Source organism: Malus domestica, chromosome 04 (genome assembly GCF_042453785.1).
Source record: "Malus domestica chromosome 04, GDT2T_hap1".
In the NCBI taxonomy this organism is placed as follows: domain Eukaryota; kingdom Viridiplantae; phylum Streptophyta; class Magnoliopsida; order Rosales; family Rosaceae; genus Malus; species Malus domestica.
The window spans coordinates 24,866,547-24,883,806 of NC_091664.1; the positions used below are offsets into that span (position 1 = coordinate 24,866,547).

Here is a 17,260-nt window from a genome sequence, read left to right on the forward strand (position 1 = left end):
TTGAGGAGCAAACATTACTTCTGGGCATCAAGAAGCATTTTTCATCTACTTGAGGACAAGTATGAAGATGAATATAATACTACCCTCACATTGCCACAATTATCCAATTTGCAGCATGTGGGAATGCTTGTATATTGCATACGTGACAAGATACACTTAGTTATATTATTTAACATGTGAATTAGGAGATAAATTAACAGTCTGCATGGATATAGACGTGCTTAAAATATGGTTTGGCATATATTTATTTCGGTCAACGGATAGGATTATATTCAGGAAGTTGGCTCTAAACCACCATTAGATCGCGACAACCACGATCAACATATACTTTGGCGATTACATTGCAATGCTTCACGTATTGCTGTGTAGTTTGGACTGCTAGATAGGGGTGCAACTCGGGCAGGTTGGACGGGTTGGAAGGTCAATCTAATTGTAACCCAACTTTTAGAATTCGGGCTCGGGTTCGGGTTGGGTTTCATTCAGGTTCATTTGGGTTCAGGTTTAGTTGGGTTAGGGTTTACTTGAGTTGGGTTTGGGTTGGCCAACTTTTTCAAGTTTAATCTTGTAACAACTTAGTTTCCAAGAATTCCTAAAAAAATTAAGCCAAGTAGCATCAAAGCTAGCTTACTCTAATTTCATACATCAATCTACTATAAAGCTTTAGGATTTAGAGACTACGAATATAGGCTAACTAATCAAAGTCTCTTATTCCCTAAAAGCTTAAGTAATTATAAATGGTAATTTATTATAAAAATATTAGAAAGGGCATAGGTTTTTGGACTTGGCACACTTGGGTATAGTATGAGCATTAATTGATATGGGTTACAATTTGGTTAGATTGGGTTTGGTTGGTCGGGTTAGGTTAGGTTAGGGATGGACGGGCAAATGATCAACCCAACTCAACCCAATCAATGAATATGTTAAATTGGGTTGGGTTCGGGTGGGTTATAACTAAAAAAAACTCGCTTGTTCAAGTTTAAAGTCGGGTTGGATATAGATGGGTTCGGATTAACCCAACCCAAGTTGCACCCCTACTGCTAGACTTCAACCATAATTAGGTCATGAACCATGATGAACATATAATAGGGGTATTTCATGGATATCATTGTACTCATTACATGGTTTCAAATGTAAAACTTCACAAAATCAAATGAGAAATAGAGATGTTCAACAAATTAAAGTTCCATGCTTTAATGTCATATATAATTAAACCCAATTTTGCAATCTGAGGCCGTTTACAAAGCATATACGTACTAGTGAGCCTCTGAAGCATATGCACCACATAAATATTAATATATATGTCAACTTCTTGATGAATTTTCTTAATCTTAATTAGTCCACGAAGAAGATGACGAGAGGGGTTACAATGACTATTGAACTGTATACCACGTTATTGAGAGATTAATTCATATAATAATGATCCGAATACGAAGATTCCTTTTTTTGTGGCCTCCAAAGCAGGAAAAGTCCATGACAGTCATCAAGGAGTACGTAATACGTAGATCAATGACAAGGCAAAGAAAGAAGAGTATGCTTTAAGTGTTCGAATACAGCCAACGTTGGTAGAGAGTCTAGAGACCTTCATGCTTCGAACATCGTTCACGTAAAGAGGCTAAGACATGATATTTTCAGATATGCTCTCATAAAAGATTCAATCAATGTTTCTGATGCATGTATCTTATGTTTATTTATGTGTCTTTTTGATACACTAAAAAATGAAAATGATTTGCAGAAATCACCTCCCTAACTATTTAATCTGATATAATCTCATCAAGTGAGCCTCAGAATTTGTTTAATCCAAATCTACAGTTTCCCTATCCATTGAACTTGTACTATGTTGAATAATAGTTTATGGCTTCATTGTTTTGGGCAGATTACAAAATCAATGTTATCCCAATATCGTTTGAGATGAAATATAAGAATCTGGGAAGTTGGAGGAGAATCTAATCTTTAGGACTGCAAACAACATAATGATAGACGCAATCTGATTACATATATAATCATATTTAACTAATAATTAATCAATTAATTAACATGCAAATTACCTTATCAGCAGAATGTGTAGTTGTTCTGAATTAGCTTACCGCTGGTTTGGGATTGAAAAATCTAGAATATCTAAACTTATTGAAAAAAAGCTTATTGAAAAATCTAGAATATCTAATGTGTTTGGTAAAACAAAACAAAAAATTGTTTTTTTTTAAACTGATATCAATGACAATGAAAAAGCATTGAAAACCAAAATCAGGGTCTACTATGCTTCTAAAAAAAATGCGTTTTTTTTAAAAAGCATAGTGCTCTTTCAATGAAATTTTCAAATGGCAAGTATACCCCCCACATACTTTACAAAATTACAATCATTACCCCTACATTTCTCTTTGATAATTACTATATCACATTAAATACCATCATTTTTAGTCATTTAACATATTCACAACAATTTATATAAAAGTTTACTAAACATTCAGACTTTTTTTTTTGTTAAATGCTTTTTTTTTAAAACACGGTAATACCAAACTAGCCCTTGAACAAATGGATTCAAGTTTTCTGCAGAATCTCATTACGCAGAAACGGCGGCACATCCTTATCCTAAATTATAAAGATTATATTATTGCAATTTGCATTGACTACTTGTTAAAGACAACATTTGCTAATTGTAAATTTGCATGAGGTTGCGTCGAAACTCTTTCTTTCGGCAATATTTAATTAAACGTACATTGTCTAGCTAAATTAATATTATGACCTCCTCCAGATACTTAGGAGATGTATCGGTGGCTATTTGTGTATCGACATTATGACCCCAACATAATGAATAGCTAATTGTGTGTCAACATTATGTCCTCAACATGACATGAAGAACAACTAATGGCATGAGTCCACATGGGAATATCGGGTCCTAATCATCAAGCACTTTCTCCTCTTTAAGAGGGTTGTAACTCATTTCGTTAAGGGCATTCTCTTTTACACTTCAGATTCCAAGTTTGAATTATTGTCACCAACATAACTTATATTAAACCAAGCATTTCTCTGCTATTGGTTTACAAGAGAGAAATTGAATTAAAAGAACCGTCTTATTTGAAATGTCATTAACAACTCATTTTAAAACTATTCTCATGTCACATTCAACGGATTATGAATATTACAGGCCTTAAGATTGATACTGTCATGTATAGTTTAATATCAAACATAATATAAAATGGACCCTAAGCTATCCAAAATAACCAACTGCTGAACCAGTAGGACCTATACTTATTATAATATATAGGAAGTTTATTCAAGAAGTTTACGTGAAAGTTGATTGATTGTATGTGCTTATTTTTTCTTTAGGGCAAATACTTTGGTGACCGCCAGTTCCCTAACCAATACGTAATTGTTTTATAATTAATCAATCAATGTAATTTTCTTGACAATTGTTAATAGGGTTACAATATTTTTGTAATGCAGTTACGTCTATGCATTACGTCTATGCATAACATCTTACCTTGACAATGTAATATGACATCCACAATGTAAAATCAATCTTGTGTGTAACTTTACTTTTCTAGTAATTCATATGTTAAATGTTAATGTTATGTTGTACAATTAAATGTGAAGGTAGCCTTAGGGAGCTCAAAAGTGAACAACGATAAGTAATTTCATGACGTCCATAAATAATAACTTACATCTATATTGTAACAAGATATTTATAATGTAGCAATTAGCGTTGGTATTCTAATAAACAATTCAATTTATAACCTCAATATTATTATCTAACGTTGCACAAGAACCTTTGATGGTTATAATGTAATTTATTTAAACAAAGGCCAACAGTACCCTTTTTGTTAAGAGAAGTACTGCAAAATTTCCTCTATTAATATTAGCGAAAAAAATACTCGTACAATCAACCTAAAGAGAAAAGAAAAAAAAAACACTTTTACATATCAACAACAGTAATGTTGAGTGCAACAATAGTCAAGTTCAACACTAAAGTTAGGACCAAGAGTTCTTGTTCTTCTTCAAAACACTATTTTAGGTTTTTTTTCTTTTTTTTTTGGCAATGAAAGTGATTTTTTAGGGAATTAATTTATTAAAGCTTTTTTAAAAGGTATAAGAGCTAGCTAGGTGTCATTGTATGGAAGGATGACCAGGACTCTGTGTCACCAAATTGGACTTATACCCTTGGTTGTTCTTCACATTGAGAGTTTTTTTTTTTTTGTCCACACACAATTAATTTATATTAAATAATTGATTAATTAAGGTTATATTTCTTATGATGAAAGGTACTTACGTTGAAAAGACATAATCATTGTCTATCTAATTTTCTTGATTAAAAAAGAATGATACGTGCAACATATAAGTCACCCCTTCAAGAAGCAGCCAAGAAATCAAAGAGAATTGAGCTGGGAACCATTGTGGAATTACGCGTGCAGTGCAAAGAAAGTTAGTGAGAACGATTGGTATTTGTTTATGAAGATAAGATAGTGATTAATAACTTTTAATAATAATTTTCCATTTTAATAATCTTCTGTTCTTTCTGCTATTTTACGCTTAATTTGTCATGATGTTGTCACCAACCGATATATAACGAGGTTAAGACTTCATTAGCAAATCAAACCCAAAGAGAAAAGTCTTCAAACCCTCTAAAAATATTCATCAAAAAAAGAAGAAGATGATGCAGTCTGAGATGAACTTTCAATCCTTGTGGCCCTACCTGAATGTCACAAATTCACCTATGGATACAAACGAATACAATGATCAGATGGCCAGCACTGAATTTTCTTCGATTTTCATGGCGTCTGACGAATTTTCAGAATCTTCTCCTTTTCCATTTTCAACCATTTTTTCTGGTGAATGTGAACAATTTGCGGACTGTGATAATCTCCTGCAAGCCACATCGATGGCGGCAGAGGAATTTCCGATGGAGTTGGGAGGATTCGAGCCGAATTTTTTTATCGATCAGTATGAAAATATGTATGCCTCATGTTTAGAAGGCAGTGAGGGAAGCAATACTCTTCCTTCACAGCAATTTTCTGTTGAAGGAAATGATGTGTGGAGTCCAAACTCCTTTGTGACATCAGAGGCATCCTCCATTGATGTGACCTCGGTTCAACAATCACTAACCCTACCAAGAGACGACATGGAAATTGACAACGAAGTGAGTATTCACCATCTGCTCAAGGCGTTCAGCGAGTCCATGGAGATGGGGCAGAGGGAGCTGGAGTTGGTTATAATGAGATGCCTTGCAGAGAAAGTAAACCCACTTGGTCAATCTCTTGAGCGCCTTGCATTCAACTTATGTCAAGGATTTGTTGATAATCAGCACGGAAACTATTTGAAACAAGAATCCTTCAATAATTTCGAGGCCGCATTCAACTTGTTCTACCAAATCTTCCCTTTTGGGAGGCTTGCTCACTACGCAGCAAACACTGCGATCCTCGAGTCTATCCCAGAAGATGTAGAGACGGTTCATGTAGTGGAATTTGATATTGGTGAAGGGGTTCAATTGTCACATCTGATTGAGGCTGTGGCAAAGAGAAACAAAACATTAAAAGTGACAGCAATTAAATGGGATGTGGAAGAGAGTGATGAGGTTGCTCCTCCACAGTGGAGATTCGAGGAGACGAAAAAGCAACTCCAGCATCATGCAAGGTCTTTCGGCCTAAACTTGAAGGTGGAGGAGATCGCGATCGAGGATTTGGTGAGCGAAATCAAGAAGGCGAACAAGAGAGGTGGAATGAGAGAATTTATAGCCTTCAACTCTATGGTAGGGCTTCCTCACATGAGGAGGAGAAGAAGCAGAGGACTTGTAATGGAATTCCTAAGGCTAGCTAAGGATTTATTAGCCAATTCAGCAAGAGGTATCGTAACCTTTGGTGATGGATATGCTTGCACGAAAAGGGGAAATGACTTGAGTTTCAGGTCCTTCTTTGACGTGAATGTTGTGCATTACAAAGCATTGTTAGAGTCTTTGGAATCGACCTTTCCGAGCCACCTAGGAGAGGCAAGGATGGTGATGGAGTTGATGTTTGTGGCGCCGTATGTGTCTTCTCAGGCTTGGCTCGATAAGTGGAACGAAGAACGAGAATGTGGAAATCTTCAGCCCTTGTTCGGGCTGGAGAGTAGGAGAGTGAGTAGGGAAATGTTAATGGAGGCCAAAGAAATTGTGGGGGCAGATAGCTCGTATGGAGTGAGAGTTGGAGGAGAAAATGGGAATGAGATGGCTTTGGAATGGAATTCAATTCCTTTGGTCAGAGTTGAAACCTGGACAAACGGAAGCTAACTAGAAATAAATTATTATTATTTTTTGAACTCTCTTTCCCAATTTTATTACAGCAAATGTGTAGATTGCTGGAGATTACCATAAGATATTTTTCTACAGATTCATATTGTTGTGAAAGGAAGATCAACTAAGTTGGTGGATATTTGGTATATAAATTTCACTCTAGCTATGACCCTCGCAAAACTTACATATCATCACAATCATTTTATGAACAGACAACAGAGTATCAATTATTTTAACAACATATTTTGCGATCATCATCACAAGTTAGAGTTGACGCAAGTTGTACCAACACATGGGATGCTACTGTGACGGTATTCTAAGCTGATAATGCACTACGAGGTGAAAATATAAATATATGACAGTTCATTAGCGTCCTAAAAATCTGCCACAATAGCATTTATGTACGTAAGCAAGTTTCTCTTCAAGTACTACAAACTTTATCAGCAGTAAGAATTTGACAGGTTTATCTACAATAGTCAAATGTTTGACATACCTCCGAAAACCACTAGAACTCGTTTGATGTCTATGATTGCAATGGCGGAGCTAGGAATTTTTTACCGGGTGAGCTAGCTTAAAATTTTATATCTTTATAAATAAAGAAATTTGATACCGTATTTTTCATAGTATCAGCTAGCTTAAAAAAAATCACAAGGTGAGCCAAAAAAATTGGTAATTAAACATATCCAAACTTGTACATGTACAAGAAGCGATGAGAAAAATGATGTAAGAAAAAGAGATGGTTTGCAAACTGTATTACATAATTTTATATAGTTAAACCTAGAGAATTCGGATGAGTGACTAAACATTTAGTGGGCTACATTCGAAAATCAATTAAAATTACATATAAAATTTTATTTTTCACCGAAAGCTACCTGGGAGCCCAGGGCAGCCTTAACCTGGCTCCGCCAGTGTATGATTGAATTGAATTGGACTGGATTAGTAGCACGCTATACCTTGAACCTTATAAGTTATCTAATCCATTCCAACGTCAGCACATAAAAAACACAAGCGAATATAAGGCTTGTGAAGACAGAACGAAGAGAATCGAAAACAGCAGATCATACATCGGCAAAAATAGTTCAACGACATGAATTTTACAATCAGCGTTTCATTTTCTTACTGAAAGAAACAAACCTAAAAATGGCAAGAACCGAAAGATCGACAATTGGTTTAACCACAAACATGAAGTTTGAACAATCGTCAATCGAGCACTACTCTAAACGTGTGTCTGAATACATATAAAAATCTGTTTGCTTATATTATACTAAGAACTCAAATGAGATAGGATCCTAATTCTAAACAATGCATTCTCGTTTGCCTGATTAGCTCCTCAATCGAAATGCCTACTTGAAGTACATGGAGATCTGCGGGATATCAATATCGTTCTCCTCATCATCGGCTCCTCGTACGCCACCACCTCATCAGAGTGCTTCTAATTAGCGGGAAGATCTGCCTTTGCAACACAAAGAATACGTGTAACATATCCGCCGCCACCTCAAGAAGCAGCCAAGAAAGCAAAGAGAATTGAGTTGGGAACCTTTTGTTGAATATATATGCTGTGCGTAAAAAACTGGTGAGAGCGATTGGTATTTGTTTATGAAGATAAGATAGCGATTAATAACTCTAAATAATTATTCTGATCATTCTCTCTTTTAATAATCTTGATACGATAGTGATTAATAATTCTAAATAATAATTCTAATTATTCTCCCTTTTAATAATATTCTGTTGTTTCTACTATTTTATGCTTAATCTTCTCTACATTGTCACCAACCGATATATAATGATAGTTTAAAACTTCATTAGCAAATCAAACCTGAAGAAAAGTCTTCAAACCCTCTAATAATATTCATAAAAAAAGAAAAAGATGATGCAACCTGGGATGTTTCAGACCTTGTGGCCGTACCTGAATGTAACAAATTCACCTTCGGATACAAATGAATACACTGATCAGATGGGGAGCTCTGAATTTTCTTCCATTTTCATGGCTTCGGACGAATTTTCAGAAACTTCTTTTCCATTTTCAACCATGTTTTCTGGTGAATTTGAACAAGTTGCAGATAGTGATCATCTCCTGCAAGTCTATTCGACCGAGGTGGAGGAATTTCCGATGGAGTTGGGAGGATTCGAGCCTAACTATTTAATCGGTGAGATAGAAAATATGTATGCCTCATGTTTGGAGAGCAGTGAGGGTAGTACTCTTCCTTCGCAGCAATTTTCTGTTGAAGGAAATGATGCGTGGAGTCCAAACTCTTTTGTGACATCTGAGACATCCGTCCAACAATCAATAACCCTGCCGATAGACGAGATGGAAATCGACAACAAAGTGAGTATTCACCATCTGCTCAAGGCGTTCGGTGAGGCCATGGAGATGGGGCAGAGGGAGCTGGGGAAGGTGATCATGAGATGCCTTGCGGAGAAAGTAAACCCACTTGGTCAATCCCTTGAGCGCGTTGCGTTCAACTTATGTCAAGGAGTTGTTGATAACCAGCACAGAGACTATTTGAAACAAGAATCCTGCAAGAATTTTGAGGCAGCATTCAACTTGTTCTACCAAATCTTCCCTTTTGGAAGATTTGCTCACTACGCAGCAAACACCGCAATCCTCAAGGCTATCCCAGAAGATGTAGAGACGGTTCATGTAGTGGAATTTGATATCGGTGAAGGGGTTCAATTGTCTCAGCTGATTGAGGCTGTGGCAAAGAGAAACAAAACATTAAAAGTGACAGCAATTAAATGGGATGTGGATGAGAGAGATGAGGTTGCTCCTCCACAGTGGAGATTTGAGGAGACGAAAAGGCAACTCCAGCATCACGCAAGGTCTTTTGGTCTAAACTTGAAGGTGGAGGAGATCACGATCGAGGATTTGGTGAGCGAAATCAAGAAGGTGAACAAAAGAGGTGGAAGAAGAGAATTTATAGCCTTCAACACTATGGTAGGGCTTCCTCACATGAGGAGGAGAAGAAGCAGAGGACTTGTCATGGAATTCCTAAGGCTAGTTAAGAATTTACTAGCCAATTCGGCAAGAGGTATCATAACGTTTGGTGATGGAGATGCTTGCGCGTTAAGGGGAAATGACTCGAGTTTCAGCTCCTTCTTTGACACGAATGTTGTGCATTACAAAGCCTTGTTAGAGTCTTTGGAATCAACCTTCCCGAGCCACCTAGGAGAGGCAAGGATGGTGATGGAGTTGTTGTTTGTGGCACCGTATGTGTCTTCTCAGGCTTGGCTCGATAAGTGGAACGAAGCAAGAGAAGGCAGAAATCTTCAGTCCTGGTTCGGGCTTGAGGGTAGGCGAGTGAGCGGGGAAATGTTGACGGAGGCCAAAGAAATGGTGGGAGCAGATAGCTCGTACGGAGTGAGAATTGGAGGAGAGAATGCGAATGAGATGGCCTTGGAATGGAATGGAATTCCTTTGGTTACAGTGGAAACCTGGACAAACCAAAGCTAGCTTTAGACTCTGCTGCGGTAGATTACCATAAGTTGTTTTCTGTATAGATTCATTACGTTTTATGTTGTAAAAAATAGTCAACTAAGTTGGTTAATTTTTTGGCATAATAAATTTCACTCTATGAACCTCGCAAAACTTACATGTCATAGAAGATTTTTACAGGACCTCCCTACATCTAGGACTGTACCTGAATCATTAACTCACTTCTATGAGCTCAAATGTTCCACGTGACCTTGCGTTTCGGCTTGGATACCGCACAGTTGCTCTCCAATTGCTAATAGCGGGCTTACAGAGTTTATCGGTAGTACTTAAAACCTTTTGACATGTCTCTGTATTTTGGTTGAAGAGTGATGGTGCTTGAACTCCCAAAAGGATGTCTTACAAAGCGAGCCCTCCCCATCTCAACTGCGCCTTCCCTCTCCTTCCTGCTGGCCTGACCCGGGAGGGGTCAATATCCTCTCAAGTCAGGTGTGCCAAGTTAATAACAACTTGAAGCTTTCAAAAGCGATGACATAACCTAAACTTTACCAGTCTCGTGAATTCAGCCGTGAAAAAAAGTTCACATCCTAAACTCGTCCTTGGGTTCGACAGAAGCCTCTACAGGCTTGTAACGGTACAGAGAAAGCGAATCGAATGCAAATGCCAGAGGTCAACTGATAAGTTTGACCCAAGTTTAGCGAATTTGAGCGAGACTGTACCAGAAAATCCTCAGTAGTGGAAAACAATAATACATATCCACCTTGTGCGAGTTCAATTCCCACTAATCCCTTTCCCCACTAACGCTATTGTTTAAAAAAGACCGATATGTGTGACAGTAAAAGAGATTCACTAGAAGAAAGAAGAAGAAAAGGCAACAAAAAATCAACTACAAACCGTACATCAGCAGAAAAATTCAACTGAAAAGGAAAAATAACAAATTTCACCACGTAACATTATTGGCAGAAATAAACAACCAACATTTGAAAAGTACAACTAGATGGACCTAAAATCGGCAGGAACGTAAAGACTCCAGAGACTCCAAGTTCGGACAATCGGTCGGTGCTACTCTAAAGTCAACATATATTTGAGTACATATAAAACTCCGTTTGCTTATATAAACTTAAAAAGTCAAATGAGATGGGGAGTTCACGTCCTGAACATCGCATTCCGGTTTTGCTTGATGAGCTCATCAACTGAAACGCCTACTTGAAGTAAATGGAGATTTGCGGGATATCAATATCGTTCTCTTCTTCATCTTCGCAAGCCACCACCACGTCAAAGTGCTTCCTATTAGCAGGCAGTTCTGCCTTCGCAATACTCGTAGCCAAATCCACCATGGTCCTGTCCATGCGCTCCTTGTGCTTCGGGAACATGCTGTTAAAGAGCAGGCAACTTCCATAGGAGATGCTGTACGCGTTTAAGCCCTGGTCTTCGAGCCACTTGAGGAGCTGCTTTAAAGTTGGGTTGTCCTTTATAATCCACCTGTCCCATACTGTCCACTTCATATCTTGGTGCTTGATGACTTTAGGAGGGACTGGTTCAGCCATGGAGAACAGAGGAAGGGAGAGATTGGCAAAGGTGTTTCGGTAGTCTTCAACCTTGTGCCCTCCGTCCAGAACCTTGTACAGCTCCAAGCAAACAAGGCCGGTTGCCAGAGCAGTTGATGTTGCAATTGCAGGAATGATTCTTCCTGCAATGAATTTGGCTTTCAGTTTGTCGACTTCACCAATGCCATAGTTCCTTGCCCTCATATTTGCAAATCCAGCTATTAGGTCCATATGATAGTTTGTATCATCATCCTGCATCAAAACATATCAAAAGCGCCACGTCAGTTGTGGATTCATGATTCTCTGGGAAAACGAGAAAGAAAAAAAGAAAGTCGCCACTTGTAAACTTTTAACTTTCACATACTTTTGGCTCTAATTCAAATGGATACGATAGCATCATACAACAAAAACCTATCCGAGGATATAGCACTAAGCAACCAATCCCTCCCCAAAATCAATAGCATTGCATACAATATGCTAAACGCACACCCAACTAAAAACGATTTAAGTAGTTAATGAATTTATCAAACTCCTCGTTGATATTTAAGTTGATTTCCTTATTAGGGCAGCTATAATTAGTTCTGCAAGATTTAACTGTCATGTACTTCCGTACTTCTACAGAACATGGAGAAGACCTAACAAGTTTGGGAGATGCTAATACCCTTATTCAAAGTTTCATATACATTGCTTATTATCTGCATCAGCATGTTGTAATAAAGAACTTTACTCTTGCACATGTAGTATGTACTATGGTTGCCCTAACGCTGGCTCCAACATTTTACCTCACACACGCTACGATACATGGAAGTCACTCTATCTCATAAGCCGCAAGCCTGAGATGAACAAATAGATACAATGTCTACGCATAATTTCTACGTAAAGAGAAAAGGCTGAAAAACAAACCTTCTCAAACTGAATCGGGTTCATCTTGAAGCCTGGTGGCAGCCGCTCCTTGCATCTTTCTAACTTCACAACTAACTCGTTGATAACCGCAGCATCATCAATCGATGCTGGTAAGACGGTTGTAGCTTTCTCATCAGTCTCAATCTTCACATCTTTCTTAGGCTGAAAATCCGGTACCATCACTTTGTTAACAGCATCAGCAAACTTTGCACGAGACTTGACCCAATCAGGAATTGGAATGTTGAATGTCTCTGCTCGTAGTATAGATGCTGCCATTAAAAACTGGAGGTGGCTGAGATCATCAACTGAGAACTGCAGTGGGCGAGGAAAACGCTTGGGGGCAGACCAAAATGGTGTCCCACTACTGGTTGTAGCATCCTCAGGAAAAGTATAAGTTAACTGCTTCACACGGTTAGCAAAGTAGTCCTCAAACCTGTTTCCATTAAGTACAATTGATTAGATACAGAAAAGAATATTATGACTACATGAAAATTTAAGAAAAAATGATAAACAAGAACTGTACTTCAGACGGGCCCAGCTTATGCAATCTTGGAACGTCTCACATCTCTCTTTGTCAAGGCATTCAATGACACTTTCCAAGTTGTTCCTGGCCTGAGCATCACCAGCATTTTTCATTGCGGCAATGTATTCATTAGGATTAGTCAGGTAGGCATTTACTTCAGCTGGCACCTTCTCAAGTAGACCCTCAAACTCAGACCGGGCCCATGTCAAGCAATGGTCAATGTTGTGAGGGAATGAATGAACTGTGCACATGGGTGCTTGCTTTTCAGGTGGGTCCCGTGATGCTCCATAATTTTCAGTCAGGTGAGGAATGACCATCTGCGTGTTGCACTTGGCACCTAGAGTTCCTGACTCCAAAAGTGGCTTCTGGAAGTACAAGCATCTCTGATCAATGTAAAGCCTTGCATTCACATTATCCAGAGCATTGATAACAACATCCAAATTCTCCCAAAAAGTATCATCAAACACATTTTCAGTATCTGGGCTTGCACGATTCTGCAGTGCTTCAATGTTCAGACGACCATTTATCACCATAGCAGCAGAGGCAGCTACTGTTGATTTAGCCTGCCCAATGTTCCAATCTCTAAAGAGAAATTGCCTGCTAAGGTTACTCTTCTCAATGACATCATCATCTGTTATTGTTAACTTCCCTTCTTTACCACAAGAGACACCCATCAATGCTAAATTCTTCAAAAACTCACATCCTAGTGCCCCAGATCCGACAGTGAACACTTTTGCGTCCTCCAGCTTTTTCTGGAGCTTGGCTCCAAATACTGAAATTTGTGCATCATATCGGCTATTCAAAGGCTTCAAATCATTAGGATCCAAGGTCTCTGAAGGAAGGGATTCAACTGAATCGAAGTAGAAAAACTGTCCACGAGGCAAGCAAAAACAAGGGTTAATTTATAATGATACAAACGTAAACCTAATGGAGTCAGTTAAAGATTCAAAACAAAAAAGCAGTGTCAACCATTCTTGCAAAGAAAATTCAAGTTGGTTTTAGTAATTACCTGGAAAAGAGGATGGAACTTAGCAGAACAGGCCTTCACAACTTCTTGTCCAACAATACCACCAAACATAGCAGCCATGGGATTTAGCACAGCTCTAGCACCAAAGGCAAAATGACGAAGAACCTTGTGGTCAATCTCCTCAAGCTTACCATCTGCTGAGCTATCATTGATGTTAGTTACCATAGATATGAATTTTGTAGCATCATCCTCAGATCCAGCAACAGGGAAACGCCCCAACTCTGAAATGAACTTATCTAGTGCCTGAAATGCCAAGTGTAGGAGAGGTGGGCGATCAAACTTGGAGAAGTCACTCAGAAGGAAGTCACCATGATCCTTGAGTGCTTCTCGCAGAGGCTTAAAGTTCAACACCTTGGGTTGCTTCACCTGTGAGACTATACCCCCTTTCTCATATGCAGCATAATTGGTAGTGTCCTCCTCGATTGTGAATGAGTAAGGTCTTGCATTCTTAACCTTCCTCGGCTTTCCATCATTCAACTCGGTCATTCCATGGACTTCGGTGAACACAACTAAATCCCCATCCTGGAACTCAAGCCTCTCATCATCAACACATGCTATGAGAGCAGGGTTGTCATTACTAATCGATGCAATTATACCTGTATGCGGATCCTCACCATCAACATCAAGAACAGTGAACTCAGGGCCAAAGTCACAAAATACGCTGCCAAAAAGGCCTCGTACTTCTGATTTTATAAAAGAGATGGGAGGGTTATGATTATGGCAGTAGTCATCGAATTCAATTGCCTTCTCCAAGCTAATATCAGTGAAAACTACAGCCTGCAGAAAATTGAAATACAAAGCTAAAATACAGTTATCTGCTGAATAATTAAAGTATATAAAACAAAAGGACAGTACACAGCTCCAAAATTTACAGGAAAATTCACTCGGAATCCAGCTTAACAACAATATCAGTACTTGTTTGGCCAAATGCACCTCTTCCCAAAAGTAAATCAAGTCCGTCTATTATTGTGTGTTAGTAGATAAAACACAACCATACAGGAAGAAAACCACTCAAACTACTATAACTGAAAAAGTTTTAAACTTCTAAAGTGACATTGTTAAAAAGGAGCAAATAGTCTAGGATACACCTTGTGTTTTTATGCAAGCAGAATATATGATTTCAAGAACATTGATTCACTTGATTTTAAGAATAATAATTAGAAACTGAATTTCACCAAAGCCTCTAAAATATATGTTAGTGACAATGCTGCAATAACACAGGAAAAGCAGTAACAGAAACACCATTCTGACTCCAATAATTGGAAAGGCATTGAATTTCCAAAAATACATTGACAGAAAGAGATAAAATACTCAACATATACCGCTTTTCATAGGCAAGCAAAAAATATGATAATGAAGAACATTGGTTTCCTTTGATTATAAAAATGTAAATGCGAAACTGGATTTAACCACGGAACCCTAAGTTAAAAGTTAGCAACATCAAGCCATCATGCAACAAAAGAAGTAACAAAGAGACAACGGGTGCAGTACCTGGAAATCAGAGAGTTTCTCTTTAGTCAGTTCAGTTGTTATGGTCGAAATGACAACAGCGTTGTTTAGTTCTTGTAATTTTTGAACACAGGCAAGGGCCCGATTCTTTCCAACATCCTCCTCAGAAAAGAAGAAGTTGCTTGACAAGTCCCACAACTCAACAACTCCATCATCATGCAAAGTCACAGACTTGACACCGGCAAGAACAAGGTTTTTTGCTGCAACAAAGGATCTCAATGCATAAACCACAGAATTACCGGACATTCGTACCACCTTAATTTCTATGAGAAACTAACTTAGCAGTAATTAGCAAGGTACTATCTTCGAGCTCCTAATAAGTATAGGATACACAACAATGAATCAATGGAATCATTTCACAGTTTTCTCATGCATGATCAGGTTAAGCATGTCTAACTTAAAAATGGAAATGCAAAGTCCATTAAAACAAAAAATATTTATACCCTTCCCTTTCTTATTCTCAGTTATTATTAGAACAAATTAAGTTCTCAAGAGCTATAAAACATCTCCATATCATCCAAATAAACCCAACATTTTTCACATACCAATCTCAGCGCCCAAGCCCTGCATCCCCGAGACGAGAATGTTGGAGGCAAAGAGCCGGCGCATGGTCTCCCTGCCATACACCGCCAACTGCCGGCTGTGGAGATCTTCATCGATATCGTTTGAGCTCCCGTTGCCCAATGCCATGATTGGAGATTCTTCGATGCTGCTACTGCTGTTGCTGTTGTTGTTAAAGGTGGTGGTGTTTTTGTTTTCGTTGCTCTTAGAATCGTCAGTAGTCGCAGCTCCGCGAGGCTTCTTGATCGGAGATTCCGTGGCTTCGTTTACTACAACCTCTCCGCCCACTGCTTCTCTCTTTCTAGGAAGCATATAGTGCGATGAACTGCCGGAACACCAAAATCTCATTTTATCAGTAATCAGTCTCGGATTCCACACTCTAAATCCAAAACCCTAACGCAGTCTCCAATTAATTAAACAATAAAAAAATCCTATATCATCTTAAACCAAAATTAAACCCTAAAATCACAAGATCGGTTTAAACGCTTCCGGATTTCAGCTGACTGTTTAAATTTCTCCAAACAACAAAAACAACAGAATCCGGAATCAAAATCAAAATTTTCTTTTCGTATAATTTTCTCGGGAAACAAACAGAAACTAAAAAGCTAAACAGTGATCTAAAATCTACCGATTCCAAAACTAAATACATAGATCGATTCGATGCGATAAAGCGAAAAGGAAATCAAGCGAGTGAAGCAAAGAAGATATACCGAGACAAACTGTGGCGAAGAAGCTACGGTGAGAATATCTGGAGAGAGAGAGAGAGAGAGAGAGAGAGGAAGCGTCGATTGCAGGTTTTTGTTATGGTTTCTTCCTGTTTCAGCTTCTGCAGAGAGATGCGATGGTCCTGATGTCGCGGTTCATCTCTCTTTGTAGAGAGACGGAGACAGACAGAGAGTGAAAGAGGTGGGCCGAGAAAGGTGGACTTGGATTGGGGTAAAGGGAATAGATGTCCTTCGGGGCTTGTTTGGGAGCGGGGATTAGTGTAATCTAATAGGGATTGTGTTAAAACTTTGGGTTAGTTATCCTGGATACCAACGCGACTATTGGGATATGTTGCAGGTAATGATATCCGCACTCCTATATTAATATAGCGTCATTATTTTTTTTCTTATTAACAAACAGATAAATGCTGGTGAAATTGTCGGTGTTGGAATTTAATGAACCGACAGAGGGGATTTGCATTTGCCAATTTGATTTTGTTTTGTCATTCTTTCTTGGTACTAGGGGATTAATCGAAGCTCCAACAATTTATATTTGTTTGAATTCAACAACTTGGAGAAGGGGCTAACCAAATCTAATTTCATATTTGTTATCCACGATTATTTTCAATGTTATGGGGTTCTTACGAAGTAACTTAAACTTTAACTTAATAAAAGATTGATGATAAATTTCAATTTTGTGTCGTGTTAACGACTCTTGCACAACTTTGCCAAGTCTGCTTGGATTTATGCAATACATAGAGGATTGAGGATCCTCTTTGTGAGGATTCTGGGAATTC

The 17,260-nt window shown here is 38.3% G+C and overlaps 3 protein-coding genes across 3 annotated transcripts; 2 read left to right on the top strand and 1 right to left on the bottom strand.

Annotated features, from left to right (window-relative positions):
* Positions 1-4,708: 4,708 nt before the first annotated feature.
* On the top strand, positions 4,709-6,256 carry LOC103434012 (protein NODULATION SIGNALING PATHWAY 2-like). Its single transcript, XM_008372324.2, has one exon. The coding sequence runs from the start codon at positions 4,709-4,711 to the stop codon at positions 6,254-6,256; it is 1,548 nt and encodes a 515-aa protein (XP_008370546.2).
* Positions 6,257-8,126: 1,870 nt separating this feature from the next.
* Positions 8,127-9,710, top strand: LOC103434011 (protein NODULATION SIGNALING PATHWAY 2-like). Its single transcript, XM_008372323.1, has one exon. The coding sequence runs from the start codon at positions 8,127-8,129 to the stop codon at positions 9,708-9,710; it is 1,584 nt and encodes a 527-aa protein (XP_008370545.1).
* A 910-nt stretch (positions 9,711-10,620) lies between these two features.
* On the bottom strand, positions 10,621-16,817 carry LOC103433694 (ubiquitin-activating enzyme E1 1-like). Its single transcript, XM_008371963.4, has 7 exons — positions 16,470-16,817; positions 15,744-16,084; positions 15,181-15,398; positions 13,672-14,466; positions 12,663-13,531; positions 12,140-12,572; positions 10,621-11,488 (listed from the first exon to the last, which is right to left on the bottom strand). The coding sequence occupies exons 2-7, from the start codon at positions 16,069-16,071 to the stop codon at positions 10,892-10,894; spliced, it is 3,240 nt and encodes a 1,079-aa protein (XP_008370185.3). The 5' UTR covers positions 16,072-16,084; positions 16,470-16,817; the 3' UTR covers positions 10,621-10,891.
* Positions 16,818-17,260: the final 443 nt, after the last annotated feature.

Coding starts and splice junctions, on each gene's coding strand:
- LOC103434012 (XM_008372324.2), top strand. CDS start 4,709: ATGGATACAAACGAATACAATGATCAGATGGCCAGCACTGAATTTTCT.
- LOC103434011 (XM_008372323.1), top strand. CDS start 8,127: ATGATGCAACCTGGGATGTTTCAGACCTTGTGGCCGTACCTGAATGTA.
- LOC103433694 (XM_008371963.4), bottom strand. CDS start 16,071: ATGCTTCCTAGAAAGAGAGAAGCAGTGGGCGGAGAGGTTGTAGTAAAC. Junction 13,532..13,671: donor AGTTCCATCCTCTTTTCCAG/GTAATTACTAAA, acceptor CCTCGTGGACAG/TTTTTCTACTTCGATTCAGT. Junction 12,573..12,662: donor ATAAGCTGGGCCCGTCTGAA/GTACAGTTCTTG, acceptor TAATGGAAACAG/GTTTGAGGACTACTTTGCTA.